The sequence below is a fragment of the Etheostoma spectabile genome, chromosome 13 (assembly GCF_008692095.1).
Source record: "Etheostoma spectabile isolate EspeVRDwgs_2016 chromosome 13, UIUC_Espe_1.0, whole genome shotgun sequence".
Lineage (NCBI taxonomy): Eukaryota > Metazoa > Chordata > Actinopteri > Perciformes > Percidae > Etheostoma > Etheostoma spectabile.
In genome coordinates this window covers 30,209,192-30,228,560 of record NC_045745.1, presented here as the reverse complement: position 1 = coordinate 30,228,560, position 19,369 = coordinate 30,209,192, and the positions used below count along the sequence as shown (strand labels likewise).

Genomic DNA, 19,369 nt, shown 5'->3' with positions numbered 1-19,369 from the left:
GCAGCACTGTGCATCACTTTTTATTGATTTGTCAAAAGCTTTTGACACGGTTGATCATAATGTTTTAAAGATTAGGCTTCTTAAATCGGGGTTTTCAAAGAAAACTGTGTCTTGGTTCTCAAGCTATCTTAGTGACAGAACTCAGTGCGAACTTTTCACAGACCTTCGGAACAAGCCACTGAATGTTCCCTCAGTGGTTACTCTTGATGGACGTGAAATACAGACTGTTACAACTTATAAGTATCTTGGTATTGTTATTGATGACTGCCTATCATTTAAGCCTCATGTTCACTGTCTAGTGAGAAAGTTGAGACTAAAATTGGGTTTTTACTTTTGAAATAAGCTGTGCTTTTCTTTTAATGTTAAAAAACGGTTAGTGGCATCAACTTTTTTAACTGTGCTGGATTATGGTGATATACTATATATGCATTCATCTGCTCAATGCCTTCAGATGATTGATGCAGCCTATCATGCATCGTTGAGATTTATTACTAATTGTAAAGTTTGCACCCATCACTGTGAGTTGTATTCCCGTGTAGGGTGGTCTGCTTTGGCTACAAGGAGGCTTTGTCATTGGTATACATTTATATATAAGGCTATTCTTGGTGCGTTTCCATCTTATTTATGTTTTTATGAAGAAAAGTACTGGTCATTACTCTCTCTGTTCTCAGGCTGTTGTCTTGTTTTCTGTCCCACGTGTCAGTACTGAGCTGGGTAAAAAGGCCTTTGCTTACTCTGCTCCCTTTACATGGAATTTGCTGCAGAAGAACTTGAAACTTAGTAAATTGGTTCCTTTGAGTATTTTTAAGATGAGAATGAGAAGCTTTGAGTTGGACTCCCTCACATGTCAATGTTTTAATTGAGATTTTATTGTAATGTGTGTGTCTTTGTACGTATGTATTGATGTGATGTAATTTTGATGCCTATCTTGGCCAGGTCTCCCTTGCAAAAGAGATTTTTAATCTCAATGGGTATTACCTGGTTAAATAAAGGATAAATAAAATACTTGAGATTAATTGTGAAGATTGCTCAGATTATTTGACTAAAACGTCATCAAATGGTTCCAGATAACAAAGCAGATAATTCTAATGCTTGTCTTTTTGTTTTCCCATTTAAATCATGTTGCACATTTGACTGTATGTAGGAATGCTGCCAACAAAGAAACTTTTATTGTCCCATCCGATGGTCTAGGGTTTCCAGAGTAATTCCTTACTACAGTCTGTAGTGCATTATATTGTATTCTTGCTATGACGTATCATGTCAACATGTGGCAGTGACATTTCAAAAGGGAATCTCTTTGTGTTAGTATTTAACTCCATCTCTCTGTGTGGCCCTTTACTGTCTGCTGATGCTTTGACTAGGAGTGAGTGAAAAGGCCACTAGCCAGCCTGCAGTTTTACAGTGTGTGAGAGAAAAGTGATCAGAGTGATAGTGACTTCCACCATGATAAAACTGGGTCATTGTAACCCCCCAACCCCCTCCACCACAGGCAAGGCTGAAAAAGGAAAAAAAGATGAGGATACCATCACCAGACTCTGTGCGTGGATATAGGCATGGGGACACTGGAGCGTGGTTTGCTTTCTTCATGGGTCGGTATCTGTGTTGTGTTGGGACTGAAGGCATCCCCAGATTATTTTTGACATGTTCCTTCCTCCCCTGTAGTCTGTGGTTTACAGTGTCATGTTATTATCTGTCTCCCTGTATTTTCTCTCTACCCATTTGTTTCTGTCAGCCAGTGTTTTCCTCAGTATCTGGTCCCTTTAACTTTTTAGTATTCCACTCCCTGAGAGATTCTTGATAAATATGACTTGAGTTTATGGTTAAAATTAGAATCCACCTTAATCGACACAGTATTAAAACAGCTATGTGAAAATTGTAGTGACAGGCTAGTTTGTTGTTTGGTGGCTAAATCTGAGCAATGTTATTAAAGGTTGATAAATCTCCACCTCATCTACTGTGGAGTTTAAAGGGGGGATTTATCTAAATATCCCCTCACTTCCTCTAGTGGAATCTAGTCATGCAGATAAATGTGTTTTCACATGAAATTTCTGCCTCCATCCCAATGTTGGATATCACTAGGAGTACATGACAAAATATGTTTTGTAATGTAAACTGTTAATGTAAGCTGAGTCTACAGCCATGCTAGCAGCTCTATAAGTCTGTATTCAGGCTGTGCTTTGAGCTGAAAGCTAAAGTCAGCAAGCTCACAATGGAAATGCTAGGATGCTGATGTTAAGTTTAATACCAGTTTAATGTTTATTATCTTAGTTTTGCGTGTTAGCATGCATTTAACATCTTCCTAATCGCCCTGTATAGCCACTACTACAGCCATGCCGCTGGTGTGGCACAAACTAAATTAAAGTACTTACTCTACCAAAACATCTCCTGGGTGCACTGACCATCTCAGATTGATTGTATTTAACAGTGTGTGTATTAGAGGGTGGATTTTTACTTTAACGACAATCCTTTTTCATCCTAATGTTTGAGAGCGGTCTTATAATGAATGCACCGAATTAATATACAAATTTAAAGTCTAAAGTCCTGTAGTAACTGTGCTAGCATTGATCAAAAAGGCAGTTTAGTGATACAAATATGAATTCTATATGTAGTTTATTAAAAAGCGCATATTTATAAACTACATTCAGTTGACTTTTTGCTGGGTTATGGTGAGAAAGCTTTCTCTCCAGATGAGTTCTTTTGTTGTGTACGTGGTGACCTTCTGTTTATGCCATGGCCTGGACAAATGCTCATTTCTAATTGGCCCAAAGGACTTGGTTAATTTAGTTTATTCCAGAGGCAGGACAGATGGCTGGGAGCAGGAAATGTTTCATTTCGGGTATATTCACATGGCTCTTCAGCATTGAACATTTAAAGTGAAGAATCCCACTGAGGCATTGGCTCATTTTGAGAGTCAGCGTATTATTTTTCAGTACAAAGACAGCTGATTTTTGTCAGTTTTAAGTAGTGCATAAACAGACATGTACACATCACAGAAGCATTCACATACATGGGCTTGTAGTTTTAAAACCTCTACGTCAAGAGCAATGAACATGCACAGCAGCTGTACAGTATATTTAGCTATTTTTCTAATCAGCCGTGACTTAGTTTGGCTATTCATGTGACTGAATGCGTCATAGAATGAGGACCCATCAGAGAGATGAAGTTGTTCCAGCTCATTTGATGTAGCTTTTGTCACTGAGCTTTTAAGAAGCCTCACTGCCATCAGGATTAGCTGAGATTATTTGCTGCTAAATGCAAACAGGTACACACTCTTGCACCTGTGGATTTTATGCCCTAATAGTAATGATATTACTAGGAAAAGAAGTTCAAATTTAAAGGTGCTACAAATATAGATGAGCATTAAATGCCTGGCAAGTGGCCCTGGTATAAGCAGGTAAAAGACTGTGATGTGCATGTTGAAATTGATTTGGCAAACATAATCATTACAAATCAAACATGCACCTCCGTGGGGTTATTCCTTTCATTTGCAGAAAATGTGAAAGGAAATGTGTGACATGTTAATGGTCAAAACTGAGATGCAACATTGTTGGTTTGGTATTTGTTCTGTGTGTGTTTTTCAAAAGATGCCTTAGACATGACTTCCAAAAACACACAAAACATAAAAATCTATTGTTGTTGTCAACATGTGTTGTCATTCTTGTGGTTGATGTGGAATTTTTCTTTACATTTCACAAATATTTTACCTTAATTCTTTTTAAATTGAATTTCAAAATACTGTAACGTACTATATCATTATATACAATATATCAGCACTGTATCGTAAATATTTCATAGCTGCAAGGCAAAAAAATTACTTTTGCATCAGCATGTGCTGTTTGTGTCTAAACTGATAGAAATTAAAGTGCACTCCACATTTCCAGTGTTTGTCATTTCATAACTACTCTCTTTCTGTCTCTCTCTCCCTGCTCATTGGACAGCTTTGCATAAAGCCAGATGCCTCCCCTCCCTCTTGATGAGCGCATAGTGGTCATTCAGCGCCCTAAAAACGTAGCCCTGTGCGAGGCTTCCCCACAAACCATCCAACAGCACTCCTCTCAAATATCAGCCTCTGCCAATGGACACCCTCCTCAATTCCACCCTTCGCAGTCTCATTTCTATCCACCCTCCTGTAAATCTCTGACTCTGGAATGCAAGCGCAGATCCTCTCGTGTGCAGAAATTTAAGAGCGACCAGCCTGTCGTCCCAGCAGGTGTCAGCCACATTCCTAGCCACTGCCACAGCAATGGCACAGTAACTCTTGGCCCACGGCTGCCCTCCCACACACATACTATTGATATCCGGGTGACGGTGGACAAAGGAGGACGGGGAGGAGGAATCAGCAACTCGTTAGGGCGCAGTGGAAGTGTAAAGGGTGGCAGAGGGAAATGTGCCTCTTCACAGTTGGATCAAGGACAGTGTGACAGAAGAAGTGGAACTGCAGTGAGGCCAAGTGGTGGCGAACACAAGTCACAGCGAAGTCGCCATATTCAGCTGTCATCTTCCCCCAAAGGTGGCCTGCAATTTGTCCCGGCACAGGCGCAGCAGCATAAGTTCAGGAGTGAAAAGGAAAATGCTAGTTTTCTTAACAGAGGCGATCAGGCATTTCCCTCTGTAGGTTGCAATAAGAATTCCAAACTGGGAACTGTCCATCAAAACCAAAATAGTCACAGTCTGCCCTACCACACAAACTCCGTCCCCGTGCCCCGTGCCTCCATACTAAACTCCCACTATCCGTCGTCCCCTCCCACCCAGCCCACCCATGTCCCAGTTTCATTTCAGCAACTCAGCCAGCCGCACCCGTCCCGCACCAGGCCTCTCCGCCCTCACATTCTTGGTCTACCCCTCTCCCCCGGCTCCTCTCACGCTGGAGGGTTTCCCAGCCCTGACCATACCTGCACCATCGACTGCACCCACCCATTCAGTTGCGGCTGCTGGAGGTTGGTAAAATGCAGAGGGTGTAAGGGGCACCCTGCTAGCTGCCAAGGAGGTGGAGGAAGCTCTTCCACCTCGTTTTCCTGTGTTCATAATGTCGGAGCAGTGAAGAGAGGAGGCAAGGAAATGGGCCTAAGAAATCTGGGTGGGTGTCTCTCCACCGCCTCCACCTCCAACACCTCCTCTTCTAACAGCACTGTGTCTGACTGCCGAGCAACCTTGTTCAAACCGCTCAGCTGTGCCTCCTGCTCTAGCGAGGCCAGAAATTTTGAGAGTCCTGCTATCCTTCGTAAAAAATTGGTGGGGGGATGCCTGCCCTGTACCCCGCTGTCATCCTCGGCCCCGCTCCGGGCGATACAGAGCTGCGTCACAGGCTGCAACCCCAAAGCCTCTCAGACAGGCAGCTCCACCTGCAGTTACTGCAGCAGCGACCCCATAGTGGTGACATTTAACCCTCGCAGAGGCAAACCCCCCGGAAGAGGCATCGGAGCGGCTCATTCGATGGGTATGTTCCAAGCCGATGATGATGACTACAGCGTGCGGACTATCTGGCCTGAAGAACTGGCTAAGAAGATGACCCATTCGAAAGCCCAAAAGAATCACTGTGCCGGGATGGGAGTAGGAGTCGGGAAGACCTGTGCAACCCCGGCCCAAAATGGCAGTAACGGAACAGGCCTTGCCCTCCTGGACTGTCAAAACCTCCAGGAATATGCCCAGTCTCAGCTAACAGACCGTGCCGGCCGGCGCCGGCTTCAGCAAGGGAAAATGGCTGCCCTTGATTTTATGGGCCGCAGGTCAGGATCTGGGTACGACGATGGCCGGAGCTCGCTGAAGAGGCTCTTGAATAAAGCCGAAGATGTAGGAATTGAGCAAGACGGAGATGCAGCATATCCACGCTCCCCTTCTCCCAGCTCTGCCTCTCCACCGTCACCTGTGTCCTTTTCGCCCCCACCGTCCGCCCCTGGCACACTCATCAAACCCAAACCTTGGCAGAGAGACAGGGAGGGAGGACATTCCCTGCCGTCGGCTCAGTCCCTTCACCTGGCCCTCAACTCCCTTAACAGAGAGCAAGATGAGGAGAACAGCAGAAGTAAGAATATCTTACAATTCACTCAAGTGGTAACATATGCATAATATCTGTGAAGTAACTCATTGTCCACTGCACTCATTGACATACAATTGGGTCATATTGAGTTGAGTGTCATATACTGCAGATGTCAACTCAAATCAAAATGCTAACGACCAGACAGCTTTGATAGTCAGTAAATACTGCTAATTGGTTTGCACAGACTGCAGAAAATATTAAACCGATTTATATTAAACCGTTAATAACATTAATAATATTAAACCGTTTTTCCGTCTTGTCTTCTTCCAGTGCACCTTTCTCTGCCGCTCTCGTCTTCTTTGCCAGCCTTTCTGTCCGATGAGACCGCGATGACTCCCGATGCGGAGAATGCCGTGGTCAGTCCCATCCTGCCCTTCCTGTTTCTGGGTAACGAGAGAGACGCCCAGGACCTGGACCTGCTGCTGCGCCTCAACATCGGCTACGTGGTCAACGTGACCACACACCTGCCCCTCTACCACGTCAACTCTGGGCTGCGCTACAAAAGGCTGCCAGCAACTGACAACAGCAAGCAAAACCTTCGACAATACTTTGAGGAGGTTTTTGAGTTCATTGGTGAGACTCCCACCTCTGATATATTGTTGTGCCTGTGAGGGTTTTTTCAGTGAGGATTTCAAGTCAAGAAAATAAAAAGAATGCATTGAACTGCAACACGACTAGCTTTTATAATCAAGAGTCAGTTCATTTCCTTTCAAGGCCGTGACACTGACTTTTGTGTCACTGTCTAAGAAGTTAAGTCCTCCTGACCCTCCTTGCCACCTACACTGGGGTAGAAGAGACTCGTCTTAAGACTTCTTTTGTGACTGGAAGAACTTGTGTTTAGTGTTTATCAAAAACAGAAAGTATATGGGTTGCAATGGTGAGAGGGACTATTTGTGAATGCCAGTTTATGTTTTAAAAGATAGAAATGTTAAACACAGGAGCATGCATGTTGCCACCCTACATTTTGGATGTAAACGGGCTTACTTCTTTATTTAGGATGTAATGATTCCTGTTGTAGGGCTTGCTAGATGTATTGTTTGTTGCCAGATTTAACGACAGTGATTTGATTTTTATATTCACAGATGCTAACAGCTGGCCAGAATGCAGTGTTAAAGGTCCCATATTGTAGTGAGATTTCCATGTATTTTTTCATTATTAAACATGTAGAGGTGCTGTATAAATACTGTGAAAGTATCAAAACCTCTGTCCACAGTGAAATCCACCCAGCACGTATTCAGAAACTGTCCCTTTAAATGAGCCGCCAGAACTTCTGTACAGTTGTGATGTCACAATTATGTTATATTAAGGTAGAAATTGCCGCTACAGTGCCGTTACAGTCATTCCCTGGCTCCAATGGAAGTGCAGAGACTCAGAGAGTGTAGGTAAAGAAGATCTGGACACACTGACCAATCAGAGCAGAGAGGGAGGTGAGCTTAAAGCGGTAGACATTAACACGGAGCATTTCAGGTAGAGGGTGAATACAGGTATATTCAGACAGACAGTAGGAGAAAAATAGTGTTTTTTGAACATTAAAGCATGTAAACATGTTTTGGTAGTTACCTAAAATACAAGTATGAACTGGAAAATGAGCAGAATATGGGACCTTTAAGCCAGTTTTTACTGACTTAATTCAGAAAAATTGAGCTCATCTGTTTTGTTGTTCTCATCCACAGAGGAGGCATATCAAAGTGGACAGGGGGTGTTGGTACACTGCCAGGCAGGCGTGTCCCGTTCTGCAACCATTGTCATCGCGTACCTTATGAAGCACACCCTCATGACAATGACGGATGCCTACAAATACGTGCGGAGTCGTCGTCCAGTGGTGTCCCCGAATCTGAACTTCATGGGCCAGCTTTTGGAGTTCGAGAGGGACCTCAACTCCGGGGTGACTCCTCGTATCCTGATGCCTAAACTGAGCGGCGTGGAGACGCAGGTGTGAGGAAGGTCAGGGGTCAGGAGCGTGGTGGGTTACTGCAAGTAAAGAAGAGATTATAGTGGCATTCAGGAGCGACACAGAAAGAGTGCAGCACATTGTAGAAGAGAGACATGATGAGAGCTATTACAATTGGAAAATGGTGGCGCGTTTGGCAATTAGTGCACTTCTAATACTGTGAAATATGAGACAAAAGACTGGATGCTTCATTTGTTTAAGTTGTAACTCTTAGACAACATGATTATCATCCAGCGTACTGTTTATAAGATAATGTGCCAATATTTTGTACAGACGTACATCGCTCTCAGATATCGCATTTCTGTTTTGATGCCTCTTCCTTTTTGTTCCCAGTGTTTACATTCACACAAAAATACAATGACTTTCTTGCCATTAATCATTAATGCATGCAGAACGGGTACACAAACACTGAAAAGGTTTACTGGTCCTACTTCCTCTACAGCACCACTCTGTTTCCACCACATGTAGCAACACACAGGTTATTACAATGCACTTTACTTCCCATGCTTTTGTTTCTTATCACTAACGGAACTGTCACAAGGTTGAGAAGAATTTCTTTACATAGATCTCAGTCACTGTATGTGGTTAATATTATGTACATGGGTTTTTCCTATTTGTAAACTGTGCAATGAAGTAACACGGACCGAGCAGGGACGTGAGTAGCATTAACCTGGAAAACCTATCACTAAAGGGACAAACACCTCATGGAAATGTGTAAGAATGGATTTATTTCAGTGAAGCGGCCTGTATATTAGCAAATAAAAAGTATTGCAAGACTGAAATAACGCTGTGCACTTACATGGTTGGAGTGACAATATAACACAGTGTTAATGTGTGTGAATAAAAACCACACTTCATTATGCAGGTTAATACACTGAAATAAGCTCATTATAAACACATTTACTGCAGAGCTGAAACCACATCCCAACAGTGCTTTCAGAGATTTTCTTTATGCACATTTATGATTTACAGTATATCTGGGTAGTGTGAGTTATTGTCCTGCTGTAATGATGTGCTTTAAAACGACAGACCTTCTTCAACTGTGCACTATTTATTTTGTGGTGAATTCCTAAGAGAAATGCATTATTAGAATTTGTTCTTTGGCATGAAACAGATATTTCTCTAAATATAATAAGCACATGGCAGTGACATTTATTGGAGACAACGCAGTAAAAGTAAAGAGGCAACATTTACCTGTCTGGTTGGGAACATAGAGCCAAAAGTGTTATGGTGAAAAAACTGTTTGAAACTATTTTGTAACCCTTGATTTTTGGTTTTTGATTTAACATCCTGCGGCAGTTCCATTTCCCACAGTACCAGAAAGGACCTGACAACCAAGAACAAAAATGAAATGTATAGTTTCGCAGCATACACTATCTTACCTTAAGTCATGAACACTCTTAAAGCCAAATCTACTTTATATTTAGTTATCCTAATATGTTCATGAAGGAGTAAAAACAACATCACTGTTTTTAGAGATGATGATGTCTGGTAGCTGATTGGTTGATGTATGATGCTCCCTAACTGTTCCTTTACCTTGTTGTCTTTCCTGAACTTTACTGTGTCCCTCGTGACTATGCGTGACTTGTTTTATGAAGGCTTTGGTTTGATTAGAGAAGGATGATTCACTGTGAACTCTTCCACTGTATTCTTAAGGTCGAGGCCCGAGTCCTATTCAATACACATTCAATTACCGTTATAGGTACCGTACAGACAATGCACAGTAAGTCTGGTTTAAGGTTAAAACAAAACATCACTAAACATGGGAAAATACATAAAAAACGGTAGAAACATAAAACAGTTACAAATTATGGCTCATGCATCAATTAACATGTGCAAAGTCAGTGCAGAGCGAGACTTAAATGTGGGGCAGTAAAAGGCGTGAAACAAAGTGACACAAACTGCAGAATCCAGCTTTCCGAAGCATCGTAGCTTCATGTTGAAACTGCATATTATATCAGTTAATATTACTGTATGGGAAGAATCAGTGATTGGTGGAGAAGGGATGTTTTCTAAACTGGTAGGTAAGGATGAGAATTATTTTGCACATTTTCTAAACTGATGCCATACATATTTTTGATAACATGCTGTTATTATATACAATAATTTGTGACGTAAGAATTTGCAAAATAAATTTTAATTTCAATTGTTAAACAGTGCAAATTATGACACTGCTTGTAAAGAAAGATTCAAGTTTAGGAAGAGAGGACTTTTGCTCCTATTATTATTAATTTTTTTTATGAGACAGAGGACAGGGACACCCAGGCACTCTGATAGTCCAGAGACATGCACACATACCGTATACTACTGATTCAAGCTCACTTGAAGAGTGGGAAGGTACAGTTTCTGTATCCATAAAAACCCAAACAAATCAAAATCCCATTAAATTTAACTGCATATAAACTTTTACAACTGAGATCAACTTTGTCAGTATTTGTGTTTATTCTTGTAATATTGCATCTAAATTCCAGTGCTCCCTTTTCCAGCTTTTAACAAAACGCCCTCCTCCATGTTTTTAAGACCAAAATGCCTTCAGTTTAGCCTTTAGTGTAATCTGGTCCTCCCGTGTTGTCATTATAAATATGACTTTGTAAAATGATCCTGAATTTTGCTTGTTGGATTTATTTTCTGTCTAAAAGACATTGATATAGGCTTTATATTTTTCTACAGACAAACGTCTTCATCATGTAATGTATACACATTTACTGTAACTGTGTACTTACAGTTTTTTTTGTTCATGAATCTTTGTTTTGTAAAATAGGCTGCTCGGACAGAACGCCAGCTTCCAACTCTGCAGTGACAATAAGGATCTTGAGCCGTGCTTTGCGTTGCAGTATTGCAGTATTACAGTTTCACTGTTATCAGACCTCAGTGAACGCAGGTCAACATACCGCATTCCTGTTTTTACCTTTTGCCTTCATTTCAGCTGGAGAGATTCACACCAAACATGCTGTCGCTCCTCCAGTCTCTCCAGCTCAGCTCCCAGTAGGTGTGTCATATTATTAACATTTGAAGAGGGCCTGTTGCTATTGCTCCTTGATTTTTATACAGACTTTATATGCAAAATGGCTGTCGAAGCAATTTCTTTCGTTCCAGGTTGTATGGACTATGAGTCAGTACTGACCTCAGACCTTTGTACTGGAGAGATACATGGAAAGAAAATGAACATTTTCTCTTTAATTCATATAAACTGAAGGGCCAGTGTCTCTGTGAGTGTCAGTGTGTGTAAAAAAAAAATAAAAAAGAAATCTTCCATTTGTGTTTAGCACTTGAAAAGAGGAAAGTTGTTACAGTATGTATGATAAGGTTTTGAGAACATTGTATATCCATGCATTGCTTATTTGTAGGGACTTAATTATTCCTGTTTGTACTATATTGGTCTTTTTTGTTGTTTTTTAAAAGGTGTTATTTCCTGTACCAAATATTGAATTGAAGGATAATGACTCATGGGACTGATGATGATTATAAAATGATTCAAGAAAAAAGCAGATCACCTCCTTCCTTCCTAACGGGGGTAAGAACTCTTCAGGTATGACTAGCAGAGTAATGCTGTGCTATTTCACCCCAGCGCCCCCTCCTCCTCCAGAGACCCAACAACTCATGTTATCTAACCTGTGATGCTCCTTTTTTTCATAAGCAAATGTAATATTTTCATATTGTAGTAACTGGTCCTTGTATCAAGACATTGTTTTTACCTTCATGTACTGACTATACTCTTCATGATTCTTTCAGGTGCACTGTGACTAATACAATGCTGCTATATCACAAAGACTTTTATTTTGTACGTCACATTTAGCTGACGAAAAGTGGTGAAAATCGCTAAAGGTGACCATTACAGAGTGGACTTGAATATGGAGGCCCTGCTTACATTGTTCCAATTTAATCCAGGCTTTATTCTTGAGCTGCCTTGGGGCAGTGTGTTCATCTCAGAGTGACTGTGTGCACAACAGAAGGATCTGTAGCCTTTTCCTGTTGGTCTTCCTTAACACGCATGATAAAAAGGATAGAGAAAGTTCAAATGTAGCAGTAAAGCCTTTTTACGAGCTCAACTCATCGCTCACTGTGGTCAATAAAACTGTGATGTTGCTATTTTCTGCAACTGGGTTAATCTTTAAAAAAAATTGTTGTCTAGGTTGGGTCATAGTTTTACCATTGACTTCAGTTACGTTATATGAGAAAATCTCCATCCATAGGAATATTTGACACTAATCTCTGTCCTTTATCAGCATTTATGAGGGAAAAAAAATGCAAGGATTAAATGCTGCTGAGTTAAAACATTAATCCAGTAACTGAAATTATGACAAGATGCATATTTGTATCACATGTTGCGATGTATAATATACTTCCTTGACATGTGCAGCGTATATTTTGAGATTTGCTTCAAATTTTAATCAAAAAATTGAGTGAAATCTATGAAAAGGACATAAACAGGATTACATAGATTTCAAAAGTTATTTTGAAATCTTAAAGCGACATGGCTCTAGGCATGGACATTTTGGTTGGTTATTTGGTTGGTTGGTTGGTTGGTTGGTCCACCACTTTGGTCCTGAATGAAAAATATCAGCAACTATTGGACGGATTGCCATTAAATGCTGTACGTTCAAACGTTCATGGTCCCCAGAGGATGATTTGTAAAAACTGTAATCCCCTGACCTTTTATGTACAATCTACACGTCAAAATGTGTGTTTATCCAATATTTTAGTTTGTGACCAAAGACCTGCAACGCCAATGTCATTTCTACGAGCCTCAGCTGTACTTTAGTGCTAATTTGAAAATGTTAGCATGCTAACACACTAAACTAAGATGTTAAACATATACCTGCTCTGCGACTATGTCAGGATGCTGGAAGCTGTGCTTACTTCTTTGTTGTTTAAGACATAAACATATAAAAGTATTCAATTAGTCAATTTTAATGTTCATATTAACATTGTTCTGATACAAATCTGCACATTTTACCACAACCTGCATATGTTTCACTTGCAAAATTGTAGTTGATTTTAACTCAATACGGTAAAACTGCTGGACAGATTGCTTTGTTTTTTTGGACAATTCTTTGGTGTGAATGGCAAAAGAATATTCAGATTAAATTCAGTAGCCTCTATATACAGTATATGTAGCTGATCTCATTATGTGAGGTCAAGTATTTTTTAAATAGAATTGGTTGACAAAATTAATACTGAACAACAATGGTGTCTATTACAATGTCAGTAATGCAGACAAAGTTATAAACCCACATCCATTGATGAATTAGGGTACTTTTGTATTTATATGTTTGCTTTTGAGGTAAACTACCTAAAGCTAACTTATGAAACATTTAGATTATGTTTGGACCTTGTTTAATTTACCTCTTCATCAAACAAAATATATTCTTAGTGTACACGGGCATTGGGCCATCTAAACTTATTTATAAGGCATATAAGCCCCCCACAAAATGCATCTATAAATAATCTTGTAGCAGAAAATGTTACGCAAAACGTCGAGTTGAGTAAATATACTTCAGAGAATGTGTAACAAGTGTCAAGAATATTATCTCAAATATGAACAGGCTTCACATGCATCAACAACTTCCAAAAAAAGGACTAAGTTTAGAAGATTTAGGCAGCAGCATCTACCCCATGGAGTTACAAGGATGTAGATGACAACAAAAGTGATGTGTGTGGAAATGGATCATTGGTTTAGATGTGACTACATTGTGTTGGCACGAGATCAAACTCCCAGCCGGGCAGAACAGTTGTGCAACACACTAGTTGCACTAGCTGCATAAAAAAGTTTGAGGAGGCTCAGTGGACAAACTCAGTTGGCACATGTACTTTCTCTTCCATTTTTACATGTTTGATTAGCACTCGCTCTGATTAATCTGGTTCTTGTGTTGGTGAGATTGTCTTCTCTTTTGTTGGTTTTTGCTGAATTTGATAATTACATTCTAAATTGTGCCGTACAAAACCTGATGGCTGGATTGTGAATTGAAGTTGTTCTCCATGTTAATTTCTAGTTAACACACTGGAACTGGCTCTTTTCATTAAAAAAAAAAAACCCTGATAAAATGATCATTCTTGGCATTGTCTGTTGTTTAAATTTTGTATGATTGTTTCCGTGAGTGCGCTGAGAGCTTTGGGGAACTCAAACATCCTACAAAAACATGCACCGTGATAGGCTGAAGCGCATGCTGCCGACAGATCACCAGCACTCTCTGAATTAAGTCAGCAGTGTCTATTTGGAAAGTATTGAGCAGTGACATTACCGTCAATACAAACGGCCAGCTGCAATTGATGATTCAGATGATCACCCCACCCAGATCTGCTTCGCTCATCCTTACATAAGAGCTGGTTTGGGATTCACAACTGTGTGATTGAGCACCCGGGGCGGATCGATCAGTAAGAGAGGTTAAAACAAACTCACTGCCAGCCAGGCAATAACTACTGCAAAATAAAAAGCATGAGCCGTGTGGGGCAATACCGTACTGACTGTTTTAAACTGTGAGGGCGAGGCTTGTATTTCATGACTCCTCGATCTCTAATTTGACAAATCTTATTGCAAGTGTTGATCTCAGGATTTCCTGTTTAACAATAATCCATATTTTCCTTTCTAGCCGTGCTAGGGGCGTTGCTCCAGGGACGGTAATGTCACTGTATGGATCCACCACTTTGGTCCAGACTGAAATATCTCAGTCTAATTGGATGGATTGCAATGAAAGTTTATCGTCCTCAGAAGATGAACCCTATCTACTTTGGTGATCCCAAAAAGTTCCTACCCTGACTTTTCATCTGTTGCAACCACATTGTTGTTATTTGTGGTTTTAAAGTATCTGAAGTCTCTTTCCCAAAATTCAGATTTGGTGCAGAGTTACAGCCACTAAAGCCAGTCCCACAATGAGCTTTCCTTAGGATGTGCCATTTCTGAGTCTGTAGCTTTAAATGCTATTTAAGAGGAGAGAGGGGGGCAAGGTGGAGGCTGGGGGTTTGGCTTTGACCAACTGCCATGCTTCGCTTGTTTGTGAGCCATGATGTCTCTCTCTTTCTCATAGGCGGGCCAAATTCTGGGGCAAAGCAGAAAAATGGGAGGTAACCTTGCTCGGTTTACACCAATCGCCATGTCTGGCCACGGGGGGGCTATGGGCAGGCTGGGGGAACTCATATCAATGTTTAAAAAACTCATGAAGTGAAATGTTAATGCCATGGGACCTTTAAGAGAAATATCTCAACGGCTATTGAAGGGAATTGCCATGAAATTTGGTACAGAATAGCCATGCCCCCCTCAGGATGAACTGTAATAACTTGGTTGATCCCTTCACTTTGCATCTAGCACCATCATCAGGTAAAAGTTTAAATTTGCTACTACAATCATAACAATACGGGTTTAAGAGCAAATACTTGCTAAACTTATGAAATTCCCATCAGCTGCAGATTTGCAATGTTAGCCCAGCAAATAGCCAAGCGTCAAGTGAGATTTTTTATACGGCATGCCTAGGAAACTTTTTTCTACAAAGTCACAAAATGCTGTGATAACATCTCCCCAAAAACATTTTAGACAAAGCCATTTAGTAGTATATAGGAAACAGGTTTGCACAGAAAAATCTGTCAGCAACAATCTAATTATGAAACAAACCAGAATGTTGCCAGTGCATGCCCCAATGCCCTTAATTAAATCAATATAACAATTTCTGACATATTTATTGGAGATTATCCTGAATGTTTCCATAGCATAGTTTTGGTGGCACACATCTGCATACCAGTTGCTAGCAAATCTGTTTTCACTTCCAACGGTGCTCTGGTGTCAAATATTTCCTCAAATTGCGTTATTAACAAAAGGAATGGGTCTGTAATTATAATGGACGTTTTACTGTCAAAACTGTTTTACTCAATTCTGGAGATAATTGAGATGCAGCCCCATTAAAAGCCCCTAGTCGTCATCAGACGTTAACCCTCTGAGTCCCACAGATACTGAATCATGTATTTTGTTAACACCACCGCAACCGTCGAGCTTGAAACACGTCCAACCTTTCAGTGTCTGTTAGTTATTGGGTCCAATCATGGAATCAATGGCCCAAATGGGTGGAAATGAAAATCAACATTATTTCAATATGTATTGACCTCAACCTAGAGGTAGAGAACTGCCTTGCAATGTGCTGCATGGATTCAAATCAAATGTCAACAATGCATTGACCGGGTCACACAAGTTTGATTTGAAACAGCTGTTTGTTTGCGACGGCAGGGACAATGTGACAGCGTTACACGGGTGGACAACAAGAGATGACGTCCAGTTCTTCTATGAGACAAATCCAACATTCTAGTCACTAAACTTCGTATTTACTGAACTGTTTACATTTGTATTTGCGTCACATACTAAAGCTATTTTTTATTTATTCATTTTTTAGGAAATGAGTAAGAAATTAAGTGATAACACTCGGGCTTTGAGGTTTCCACACTTGAAGGCTCCAGTGTGCCACGACATTAATTTAGTTCAACCTAATTAAGAACGACTAATTAAAAAGAAACGATTAAGAGTGAATAAGTTGTAATATTTATAGCATTAGATAATTAAACATTACATTGCCAGATTTGTGTATTAAGCATTTTGCACTCGTATTTTGGAAAAGGTTTACTTATCTTGTACCTAATAAATAAGTTGCCACAGCTCATCTGCTTTACTGTGTACACTTTTAACTATGACATTGTTATCATTAGGGCAGCACATTTGCAGGATGTCATGCACCCACACTAATTACACCAGAGCATAACCTGCTGAGATGAAACAGGAGGTCTAGTGGACCATCTGGGGAGCGTTTTAGACACGGCCCTTGCGGTCATGTACTGGTTTGTAACTGCTGTCACTGTTTTTCAGAGTTTGTGCCAGGACAAGAATTTTTCACATGGATATAAACTGGTTCTCAAATGACAAGCAATGCTGCCAAGTCCCTGCTGGATTTAAATTTGGGTTTCAAGTGTAGATGTGTTGCCTGAAACCAATCTGCTCAGCAGAAGAATACATGAAAACATTTGGCCTAAAAACAATCATGAAAACCAGAGACAGTACACAACAGCTGCTATTCAAACAGCAGCCACAGGAGAAATCATCCTTTCTTATTCTATGTGCTCTCATTTTACTTTGAAACTGAGATACAGGACTATTTATTAGCAGTATATAACCCATACATGGTTCATAATACGCAGAAATCAATAATTAATTAATTGGATTTTAATGTGTTGTTCAACAACTACAACCCTTCCTATGAACCATCCACAACTGTTGTATTAACAGGAAAGGAATGCTAAATAAAACATATTCACAAGTAGTTGAATTGATGTGTCAATAACCAGTTGATAAGACTTACATTTTTAAGGTTCACCTGCTTGGTTTTTCCAGAACTTTTAACTGTCACAAAAGTATAAAAGTTAAATGTTCTGTAATTTGTACTCATAAATTGTACTAATGGGGGTGGCAGCAGCTCAGTCTGTAGGGAGTTGGGTTGTGGACCCGGGGGTTGTTGGTTCAAGTCTCCGTACGGAGTGCGGATTGGTAGCTGGAGAGATGCCACTTTACCCCCCCCCAACCGCTCAGAGCGATGGTCCAGCTGTCTCTCTATTTGTGCATGATTAGGTCCTGAGCACGTGTAGTGATTACTAACAAACACAGTGTAAATTGTAATTTCCCCACTGGGGATCAATAAAAGTATAAATTATTAATTTAAATTTTATCATTTGTTGCTGTCTACAGTTTTTTGCAAACCAAGTTATAATTCAAATTAAGATAATTAGATTTGAATATTTAGCTCAAAAGAAGTTGGGGGTTCACACATCTCCGGACTTGTTGTTAAAGTGGTTTTCACAAAGTGAAAGATGCAGTCAAACCTGCAAGCATCATCCAGCAGATGGAGTCCTTAAACTGCAGCCTCAGTGTGTACATCCAAACATACTGCTGGCTATCACGAAGCTCCTCTGCAGTCCCTGGCCGAGTAATGACAAAGATTAAAATCAGTCAATGCTACACAATAAAAAGCTAAATGTTGAGATAAGGACACAGTATGTGAGCAGCTTTTTGCTCTCTGATGTTTACACCAAGCTGCAAACGCTTGACCGTCTTACATTACAATTTACTACAACATTATCCTTTCATTTGCCCTTCTAACATTCATAAAAACATGTTTTCTCATCTTTTAGTGAATTTTACAATGTTACTGGATTATAAGAACTGTCATGCTGTGTTGAGATCAGTATCAGGAATCACCAGAGGTGACACGACACCATCACGATAATTATGGCACGATACGATATTATTGCAATTTTAAACATATTCTCCGATACATTGCAATTTATTACCTTTTTTCCAACTTCAAATTTTTCCCAATTTCAACTGATATTCCCAAAAGGAAACTTTGCCAACATGTTTTATCTAAAAAGATACATTTCTTTTTGTCCCTCTCACTTGGGATTGTCAAGCAGACAAACTTACCAACACATATATTAAAAGATCAATACTTGGAATATGTGTATTGATACAGTAATGCCACTGAAAAATATTGCTGCTACTACTACTATAAAAGGACTATATAGACTAGTTTACATTTGTTTGGGGGACTCACAAAACACCTTTTAGTAATTTTAGTCAATTCTTCTTGTTATTTGACAATACAATTATGTTGAATTTCCCCCAAAGAAAAAAAAAGAACAGAACAAGAACTGTTACTTAGTGTATAAAATGTTCTCAATAAATCTCACCACCCAACACAAAGCTACAAATGTACATTCAAACATTGCCTTTCATTATATGTAGTAACGTACATAGGCTAGGTTTTGATTTTTTTTATACAAGCTATGGTTTTTCCCCAGAGTAAGCTAGTTAAGCTTACACGACGGCAAGAACGAAGGACAAACAAGCACGAACGCGAATCTGCCTCATCGCTACCAGAGATATTACAACCAAATGAGACGTCACCGCCAAAAAAGACAAGTGAGGGACACAACCATAGCGCCATTTAGGCCGAGCAAACGCGAGCCTAGCAAAGATGGCGTCGGGCCCTTTTCGAGAGTTCAGTTGCGTGTTGCCGGTTACCAGCTCGACCGTCTGCACGAGTATCCTCGGAATTTCCGATGGAGATGCATCACGTTTAATGGGAGGTACTTTGGTCAAATAATCTTTATTCTATATCTACACAACTACAAAGGTGTGCTTTTCATTCAGGCAGCGTTACTACCCAGAAAGCTCTACTCTCCACAGAGTCTTTGGTCTAAAAGCGTCGTAAGAGCCTGGTTACTGACAGAAGGACACCCCCCTCTGCTTTTCCGTCCGTCCAAGACATTTCATTTTTTCTTTTCATTATTCTAGTATGCGAGAAATAAGACATTACTTTCATCTGTAGCACATACACAGTCATTTAAATACC

The 19,369-nt window shown here is 40.2% G+C and overlaps 1 protein-coding gene across 3 annotated transcripts in view; it reads left to right on the top strand.

Annotated features, from left to right (window-relative positions):
* The window catches only part of si:dkey-175m17.7 (uncharacterized), a 21,548-nt gene extending 9,468 nt beyond the window's left edge, over positions 1–12,080 (top strand). Inside the window, exons 2-5 of one of the 3 annotated variants that reach the window (XM_032532700.1) lie at positions 1,490–1,589; positions 3,939–6,022; positions 6,308–6,610; positions 7,711–12,080. In XM_032532700.1, coding sequence (XP_032388591.1) covers positions 3,955–6,022; positions 6,308–6,610; positions 7,711–7,976 — 2,637 coding nt within the window. In that variant the 5' untranslated portion in view covers positions 1,490–1,589; positions 3,939–3,954 and the 3' untranslated portion in view covers positions 7,977–12,080. Of the gene's footprint in view, positions 1–1,489; positions 1,590–3,796; positions 6,023–6,307; positions 6,611–7,710 lie in introns of those variants that run through there. The other 2 variants (XM_032532699.1, XM_032532701.1) reach the window with 2 other exon arrangements.
* Positions 12,081–19,369: the final 7,289 nt, after the last annotated feature.